Below are 9,926 nucleotides of genomic sequence, written 5' to 3' on the forward strand. Positions count from 1 at the left end.
ACCATCAGCTCAAGTTTGGCAGTTGTGGACTTAATCGATGCCATCCAGCCGGGATGTGTTAACTACGACTTAGTGAAGAGTGGAAGCCTGACCGAAGAGGATAGGCACAACAATGCCAAGTGAGTGGCACTACCAGTCTGGGCTCCTGTTCCTCTCCCTTCTGTCCTCGTCGCCTAAATGCTAGTCTACAGAACTAACACACCCTAGACATGGACTCCAAAGAGCCAGGGCTTCAGCTCTCACCCAACATGCACCACTTGCCTCATTCACTGCATCTCTGATGCTCAGTTTCCCAACCTGTAAAATCGAGGTTCCACTTACAGAATCAAAGGAGATAAGATATGCCAAAGCCTTTGGAAAGCTTGAAGTCCAAAGTTCTTAATTTTGGGGGGGTTCTGAACCCCTTCTTCAAATGAGGTTTTTAGATAATTGAAGGAAATGCTAAATTTTAATTAAGAGGTTAGTGAAGACAAAGAGTCCCCCTACCCCACCCCCCAAGCTCTGTATAACACCCCATCTCCAGCCTCCAGGCCTTTTCCCACAGCTTTCCCCTCCCTAGCTTCCTCTTAAAGTTCAACTCCTGTTCCATCTCTTCCAGAAAGCTTTTCCTGATTCTTCCTAGCTTCTAGTGCCCTCTCTTCTCAAATGTTCACATATATACTTACACACACTTGATACCTGTCTGTCTCTGGGCAGGAACAATTTTTTGCCTTTACCTTTGTATTTCCAGAGCCTAGAAAATTTGAGAGTTAGGGTTAGATGGTTTGAAAATGTAGCTAGGGTTACAGTGGAACTACCTTTGTCTCTTACACAGTAGGTGCTTCATAAATGCATCACACTGTTGATAGCTCTGGTCCACCCCATGTGTCTTGGCATCCACTGGCATGGCCCCAAGAACTTTAGATGGGGATGGGAATCTTCTAAGCACTTTGACACCCCTTTGGATCCATGCTACCATCTTGGGAAGGGATGTTTGACAGATAAGAAGCAAAGGCCTAGAGAGGTAAAGAGGCCATTCTCCCAGATTCACATGGATAACAAGGGGTAAAAGCCTGTATTAAGGGGAGCTAGGTGGCATAGTGGATAGAGCACCAGGCCTGGAGTCAGGAAGATGCATCTTCCTGAGTTCAAATCCTGCTTTAGACACTTCCTAGCTATGTGACCCTGGGCAAGTCACTTAACCCTGTTTGCCTCAGTTCCTCATCTGTAAAATGAGCTGGAGAAGGAAGAGGAAAAGCACTCTAGTATCCCTACCCAAAAAACCCCAAATGGGGTCACAAAGAGTCGGATGTGACTGTACGGCCACGACAGCATGTATGAAAGCCCAGGCATCTCTTCTGTGCTCTTTGTCCTGCACGAGCATGGCTTCCCTGGGCCTCCCCCTTTCTTAGACTCTGACTCCACTTGAGCATTGGCTTGGAGGAGGGTTTTCTATGGATTGAAAATAAGGGTGCACAAAAGCTTCATTTAATAAAGACAAAAGGCATCAATAAAATGTATTAAACACCAAGGCTTCCTCTGCAGTAGCTTAGGGGTGCCCAGCAGGGGCTGTAGCAAGGTATCAGCTTTGCTGGCTGGAAGGCTGGCCTGGAATCATCTGCACTTTGTCTTTTCAATTGGGGCTCTATTATGCAAATGACTGGGGTAAAACGTTCATGCCCCAGTAGAAGTCTCCCTACTTATTGAAAAACAACAGTAATTCAACTTTCCCCCAAATGTTAGAAGCTAGGAAGAGAAAGGAAGGAAGATTTCAGCAACTGTCCTGGCCGGCTTGGCAAGCACTGATAGAGTACTTGTTAGGAGCTCTGGTTCAATGAAGGGATTCTTTGCTGACCTCAGGGAAAGACATAGTCAAGAGCTTAGTTCCAGGTACAATGAGGTAAGTGCTTAGGATCCCTGCAAAAGACTGTGGGATTCAGAAGAGGGCGAGCTGACTGGTAGCTGAAGGCAGCTAGAGCCTGGGTTAAAATGCCCAGGGCCCTCGTGGACAGCGCTAAGGCTACTGACTGACAAGAATCTATTTTTGTTTCCTTGGAACATAGGTATGCTGTGTCGATGGCCAGGAAAATTGGGGCCAGGGTCTATGCTCTTCCTGAAGATCTTGTGGAAGTGAAACCCAAGATGGTTATGACAGTATTTGCCTGCTTGATGGGCAGAGGAATGAAGAGGGTGTAAGAAAGTCAGTCCACATGCAAACAGAAACCCTTGCCTCCTTCCCCTACCCCGTCCCTGCATGACTCCCAGATCAGCTATTTCCATGATGAAATGCTGTTGGCTTATGAACTGTTGACCTTTAAAGGACTTTTAGTTTTGCTTTGCAAGACTATCATCACCATCATCATCATCAGAGTTCTCAGGGAGAGGAGTTTTAATACAAACAACTGCTCTTTCCCACACACAGTGAAAGTGTCATTTGTCAAGTGCACACAAAATGTATTCATAGCCAAACCATTTGACTCTCTCCCCTTCAAATGCCATGCTGGAAGTTCCCAATTACTATGTGTTATTTCTCCACTTTCCCTCTAGGATTTCCACTCTTGGGTTTTCTCTGATTGATTGGTATGGATCCTACTAGACGGTAATTTCCCATTTTATCCAACAGTTTCAGTCTGCTTTCATAGTATGGATTGGAACACTCGGCTTGTTATTGTAGGATGGAAGTTGCTCAGCAGAAAGCGAGACTCTTATTTCTTAAGATCAGTATCTTTTACAGTATGCTTTCTACACGGTGCTTTTTTGTACATCAAAAGGTTTGGGTTCTTTTATAAACAAGACAGCAGCAGTTTCTGCTACCTTTCCCCCATTCCCACCCCTTTAAGAAAGCATCTTCAAGGTAGAATACATCCTTTAGAGAGTGGGAACATGTCTCAACCTTCCGTCTGCTTTTCCAGTGTAGACACCTAGCAGATGTTGCCACAAACTAAACAGCTTCATGAATCCATTTTGTGATGTGTTTAAGTCTTTTACTTTTTTTTAAATTGAAAATGCTGTTGAATAGAAACTCTTTTTCAGGGGAGGGAGTGCTATGAACAGCTCAAGTCAGTAGAGGGTAGAGCCAGTGTGCCGATTCTCAAGATAAATACACTGTCTTTACACCGAAAACAAGGAGCAGTGATCACCAAAGAAGGAAGAAAAATGTACCCATACGTCTTAATGTACTCTTGCTTTGGCAAGCTGTTTGCTCTATTTTCGAGATCATATTGTTATTCTAAGCTATTAAAAGTGATGTAATTGGGTGGCAAATATTAGTTCAAGTAAAAAACATTTAAGTACAAACTGGTCTCTTTTGTGTGTTTGATTTCATGAAATTTGGTTCTTTTTTTCCATCTGCTTTTCTGACTGGTTTCCTGGTCCCTTCTCGCCAAGTTGGGGGCTGGCCCGATGAAGGCCAACAGCAGCTTCCTCTACATTTTCAGAGCTTTTCTGACCAACGTGACTGCTCCTCTTTCCTAAGATCTTCTGAAGAGAACAATTGGTCCCTGGGAGCTTGAAATGGCTGCCTGGTTGGGGCAGCAGCTGACCTGATAAGGCAAGCTGCTCTGCCATCTTCGTACAGTACCAGAGCTCAGAGGCCCACTTGTGGCTTGGAGATCCCTGCTATAAACAAGCATCCCTATAAGAGGAGAATACATGACCCAGTTGGTCCCACCTTATGTGGCTAATAACGATATTATTGTTATATCAGTAGCTAGCATTTATGTAGCCCGTTAAGTTTTTCAAAACCATTTAGAAAGGTTAACTCACTTTATCCTCACAATAACTCTGTAAAGTGCTGTTATCCCCATTTTATAGGTGAGGAAACTGAGGTAGAGTTAAGCGACTATCTCAGAGTCACACAGCTAGAAGGTATCTGAAACCAGGTCTTTCCAATTCCAAATCTTCTTTTCTATCCCTTGGGCTACCTTGAGTGTCCCAGAACCTCAATAATTGTCAACTCATGCAAGGATGAGCAAACTGAGTGAAATCCCCCATGTTGATCTGTGTCATGATGCTAATTTAATCATTGAAAATAAGAAACAATCACAAAGCCAGATATTCACATGAGCAGCCTATCATGGAGAGCAGCAAAGAAGCAGATAAATTCTCACTCTGTGAAATGAAATGCATTTACTAACTGGTCAGGTGCTAGGGAATACCAAAAGGAAAACCAGCTCGTCCTGCTTGCCCAGGTGCTCATCTCCTGGGGGATTACTTTGCATGCACAGACAAGGTTGAGGCAAAGGAAAAGGCTCATGTCAAATGCTTTCCAGGGAGGGAAGGGGGTAATAATCAGAGGTGATTTTATGGAGGTGGTGGTACCTGGACTAAGCCTTGAAGGAAGAAAAAGGGTCTGATAGGTAAGAGTTGAGAAAGAAGTGCATTCCAGGCCCACCTGGAGGCAGGAAGCAACATGTCTTGGAGGCTGCACAATGGGGAGCAAGTTGGCCAGAATGGAGAGTAGGCGAAAGAACCCCAAATCTGGGGCAGAAGTTTAGATCACATGACTGTAATAATGCCCACAGAATGCCAGAACTGGAAGGAACCTCAGAGACCATCTAATCCAAGTCTTCTCATTCTACAGAGATAGAAACCAAGGCTCCATGAGAAGCGACTAGCTCAAGGTGACAGAGCGAAGCAGGAGCAGGACCTGAATACCTCTGATGCCTCTAAGTGTAGGGATCTCTCTGCTCTATCTACTAACCACCCACGTTGGGGGAACCCCCTTGAGGTGCTCACAACGACCTTGGAAGACCAGGAGTATCAAATACTATCAGCCCATTTTTACAAATGAGGAAGCAGAAACTCATGAAGGTAAGGCTGTGACTAAGATCATTCAGTCAGACAAGTTGGCAAAGCTGAGATTTGAAACCAAGTCTTCTGACTCCAAGGCCAGACCCTTTCCCACAACACACTCGTGTTCATTATACCCAATCAATCAGCAGACATTTATTAAGTGCCTACTATGTCAGGTACTGTGCCAAGCACTGGCAATGCAAAAAGAGGCAAAAGACAGTCTGGGAACCAGGTAACTACATATAAATAGAAATAAATATATATGCACACATACATCCAGATGGAAGAAAGATTTGAAGTTGTATTTTCCATTTTTCTCTCTGTGTATAATAGGTTAGAAAGGAAGAAATAGGAAAGGAAGCTGCTCAACTACCTGGGTGGAGCCAGATTATGGAGGGCCTTAAATTCTGGGTTGAGAAATTTCTCTTTTATCCTCCAGGTAATAGGGAGCCACTGAAGCTTCTGGAGAGGCAGGGGTCTGACATGGTGCCTCTTGTGCATTAGGTAGGCATGCCATTTAGGTAGGCTACCACGGTAGTCCTAGTGAATGATGGTGAGGGACAGAATCCAGGTGGGGGAAGTGTGAGCATGGGTGAGGGGACACGAGGAGGCACAATTGACAGAATTGGCAATGGACTAGATTTGGAGGATGGGGATGAGGGAAGAGTCCAAGATGCCTCCAGAATATGAAGCCTGGGAGATAGGAGATGGCATTGCCATAAACAGAAAGAAGGTGGGGTGGCTGAGGCATTCTGTTTTGGACATTCTGAAGTGCTGGTGAGATGTCCAAAGGAAGATGCTTGGCAAACAGTTGGAAATCGGGGCCAGAGGCTTAGGGATGGGCACAGAGATTTGGGAGTCAGTCATCCGCCTGGAGGGAAAGAGTGTAGAGAGCCACATGAACGTGATCGCCAAGGAAGAGAGTGTGCAGACAGGAAGATGGATGGCGGGCCTTCCAGTGCTCTCGCCTTTTCCTAGACTGCAGAACATCACCCTTGACTGCATTTGTTTTTTTACACATCTCCTTTCATTTCAGCAGATTCCTTCTAACTCGTTCTAGCTACCGAGATTACAGACTTTCTTATGCATTCCTTTGAATTCAGCTATTTCCTCCCCAAGAATCTCCCTGCCAGCAGGAGGTCCAGCTAAGTGTAATGACCTTAGACTGCATTACCAGACAGAGGTGGGAAGAGCAAACCCAAAGTGGAAAAAAAGACTCAATCTGCCTAGAATCAGCAGGCCAGAGTTTGGGCCTTTGCTTTCATACTCATTTCGTGTGACCCCAGGTCTCAGTTTCCCCATTTGTAAAACGAGGGGGTTTGCACACCTCGGACTCTACCTCCGACTCTTACCTAACCCTTCCTTGGAGTCCCTAACACCTAGGATCCTGGGTGTGGTTCAGCATTTTCCTCCTTACCTTTTGTCATTTATCCGTCATTACCCTACCTAACTTTGGTTCTGGCTCCTCGATTTCCTAAATGGCTTCCAACTCCCTTTGAATCTTTGCTTCAGTCAGCTTCCACTTTCATTTGGCCCCAACTCACATCGGCAGCACTGAGGGAATGCTCCTTCCCGTCCCACATCCAGATGGGCTAGACTCAGGCTAACGGGGGGCGGGGTGGGGCAGGACTGATGGCGGTTGGCAAGCTCTTTGGAGGAGCCCAGTCGAAGCAAAGTATGAGTGCAGTAAATCATGTTTACAGCCTTTGTTGGCTACCTCTTGGTGCACCCAACAACTGAGCGTTCAGTTTTCATTTCCATCTCCAGATACCACATGTGTGTTTTTAATATGTCTGGCTTCTGGTTTCCTCAGCCAGGCCCGAGGTCTTTGTCTGCTTTGCCCGGGTGCCGCCCCTCCCTCCAGGCAGCCCCCTGAGCCTCAGGGCCCAAATTCTTCCTGTCTGCCATTTCCTGGGCAGCTCAGATTTGCTCTGGCCCTCCTCCGAGGCTGGCCACATTTCCTGTTGGGTCACCCTTAGAAGTATTTGGTAATCTATCTACAAAACATCACTGAGGGTCAGCTAGATGAGGAAGGACTTGGAAAGGGCCCGGGAGACACAGAATGCTGGATTTCCCCCTCAGCATCAGTTTCATTCTGGGGCTTTCCTTGCACCCCATTACACCCAAAGCCTCAGGCTCCACTTCCTATCCACACTTCAAAACAAAAACAAAACCACCAAAGCCATTCACAAAGTGCTTTCTACACTTACTTGATCCTCACAACAGCTCTCAGCATTCTTATTCCCATTTTGTAGATGGGGAAGTAGAGGCTGAAAGAGGGAGAGTGGTGTACTAGTCAGAAGTCCTGGCTTTGACTCTTGCTCAGATACTTAATAACCGAGTGACCTTGAGTAGTAGCAGCAGCAGCAAACATATATAGCACTTACAATTATTATCTTATTTGATCAAGCCACTTAACCATTCTGAGCCTCAGTTTCTTTATCTGTAAAACAAGATCATTAGACTTTATAACCTTTAAGGTCCCTCCCAGGTCAAAAATCGAAGAGCTTATGAAGTGATTTGCCTGTGGGTACCCATTTATTAAATGGTATTTGAACCCAGGCTTTCCTGCCCCCATGCCCCCCACTCCATTCCCATTATCATGCTTCTGCACATAGTTTCCTTTCTGAACAGGATGGGTACTGCTTCAGAATCCATTCTGGTCTCATAAAACATCAGAGAAAGAAACACACTGAAAATTCCAGGGGCTGAAAATTGCATTCAAAGACTTGACTTCCATGAACGAGTTTACAAGAGCAAACAGAATTGGTTGCCAAGATCATGGTTTCAATTTGGAATGTCTTGATTGGGTTCAGAAGCTCGTCCTTGGAAGTGTTCTGAGCATGCCTGGATGGCCTGGGGCTGCAAGCAGGAGGAGGTTGGGATTTAGAAGATGAGGGCCAATGGCACCATCTTGTGGCAAGGGAGAGCAGTGTCAATCGACATTTCAATTTTAAATACAAAGGAAACTTTTTGATGAAAACAGAATTGACAAAGTATTATTGAATACTCTATTTTAGAAGGGTACCTATATGTTTGATTTCCTCATCTGAGCAACATAATACACAAGTTGTCTACGTTTCTTGTCTATGTCTCCCCCCAGAATTCATCACAAGGGTGCCCGACCACTCCATCTACAAGTGGCCTTCTGGTTTTCCATATATTGCTGGGCAGCCAATGTAGCCTGACCACTTCCCAGCCATTCCCACACCATTCTGCTACACACCAGCCATCATCCTCATCTTCTTCCCTGGCCCTCCCCCCACAGGACTCTCCCTAGAATACTGGGTTCTGATCGGCACCTTATCTTCCCAAGAACAAGACCTCCATGCTATGCCCATTGGGCACCCCCTTTCCACTTTCCCTTTATGTGTCATCTTGCCCCATTAGAATATAAGCTCCTTGAGGGCAGGGACTGCCTGGATTGCTTCCGTTTGCCTCCCCAGTGCCTACAACAGTGTGTGATGTGGAATGGCTGCTTGACAAAGACTTTACCTATTTGACAAGCAGCCCACTTCTTTAACTGGCCATCTCTCTCTTTGAAAATACGTTTCCTGTTGCTTCGCCTGATGAGTCTTCTTCCCCTGGCCTTTTTCTTCATGCCTCTGCTAGCTACTCACCATTGCTCCATTGTCACTTCTTCTTAAAGAAGTGATGGACTGGCCCCTCAGATTGAGGTTGTCGTGCCTTGTGCCCACGTATGGATGGCACAACAATAGATACTTACTATTAGCCTACCGTCTATTTCTATTGTGATAGGAAAAAGGAGATTTACCGGTAGAGCTGTAACTTGGAATTATTTCGCTCGGGGCAAAAACAGCTCAGTAGAATTGGGAGGGGTGAATGGCTATAAGAATTCTGGGGAGTGACCACATCCACGTGAAGTGGAGGACACAAGAAGTGGCATGAGTTCATGTCACCTGGGAAAGAAGCAGCTCCCTCCACGTTGGCATCCTGGGCCAAAGCCCTGCTTGCCCCATGCTAATTGCAGTTCCTTGGCAGATGTAGAATGGATGAGAGCTGAGGGATGCAATGAGTACCTAGAGACTGCCTGCATCTTAGGAAGGATCACAGAACAGGAGTCGAAGCGATCCTCCTTTCTGCAGCCTCATCTTCCAGGGTGGATTTGGAGAGGGAACACGGAAGTGAGTCATCTTCCTGGAGATGATAAATGAAACCAGCAGCATGAAAATGTAGACAGTAGAGACAGTAGGTGTGAGTGGATGGGGACCGTCTGCCAACTATGAAATGTTTGACAAATAAGGATTGGAAGGAAGAAGGATGACAGAGAACTGTGAGGTCACCAGTGTGTGTGCTAATAGCAGGAGATGGGGAGGCCGAATCTGGTGGCTGTGAGTGAGTTCTAGACTCGCCTGTTACTCTGGGAAGGCAGCTTCTTCACACCTCCCATAGTCCTATGGGGCACAGTGCTGGGCCTGGAGTCACCAAGATCTGAGTTCCAATCTGGCCTCAGACATTTACTTAGCTAGATAACTCTGAGCATGGAAGTCACTTAATCTCTGTTTGCCTCAGTTTCCTCCCCTGGAAAATTTGGATAATAATAGCACCTACCTCAGAGCTGTCGTAAGGCTCAAACAAGATCCTATTTGTAAAGTGGCACATAACTGGGGCTACAGAAATGCTTCCTTTGGCCAAAGCCAAACACATGGGCCCCCTAGAGCTGCCTCCTTCCCCACCAGCCCCCACAGCATGCCCCTAAGACCCACATCCATGCAGCAGGCTGCTGCTCTGGGCCCCAGAAGGTGGGGGTGGGGCCCCTTCTTGTGGCCTGGCACCAGCACAAGCAAACTTCTAGTCTTTCCCTCTTTAGTAAGTTGGCCACTCATCTCTCCATTCACTGAATCTATATTCAGCAAGTTGGAGCCCTCAGTGGTCTCCATGGGCTGCATTTTAATAGCCAGAGAAATCTGGGAAGTAGCTGGGGAGCAGCTTCTGGGCATCTTGCATTTCCTTACAAGCTTGGAAGGCAACTCTCAAAGCTACAGCCGAACCTGGGAGAAAGAAGGCTGCTCTGAGGGTGTCGAGCAATGGACCAAAGAGCAGCATTTCACCACAAGAGTCCGGGACATGGAGGAAAAGCAATTCACTTGGCGCATGGACCCAAGTTCAAAACCTAAGTGTGCATTTGCTAG

General features: G+C 46.3%; 1 protein-coding gene across 1 annotated transcript in view; it reads left to right on the plus strand.

Moving 5' to 3' along the window:
- Positions 1-3,276, plus strand: part of PLS3 (plastin 3) — a gene marked incomplete in the record, with an annotated part of 32,456 nt that extends 29,180 nt beyond the window's left edge. The window contains 2 exon segments of the mRNA XM_036740333.1: positions 1-119; positions 2,043-3,276. Coding sequence (XP_036596228.1) covers positions 1-119; positions 2,043-2,175 — 252 coding nt within the window.
- Between the last annotated feature and the right edge of the window lie 6,650 nt (positions 3,277-9,926).

The sequence above is a fragment of the Trichosurus vulpecula genome, chromosome X (genome assembly GCF_011100635.1).
Source record: "Trichosurus vulpecula isolate mTriVul1 chromosome X, mTriVul1.pri, whole genome shotgun sequence".
NCBI lineage: Eukaryota > Metazoa > Chordata > Mammalia > Diprotodontia > Phalangeridae > Trichosurus > Trichosurus vulpecula.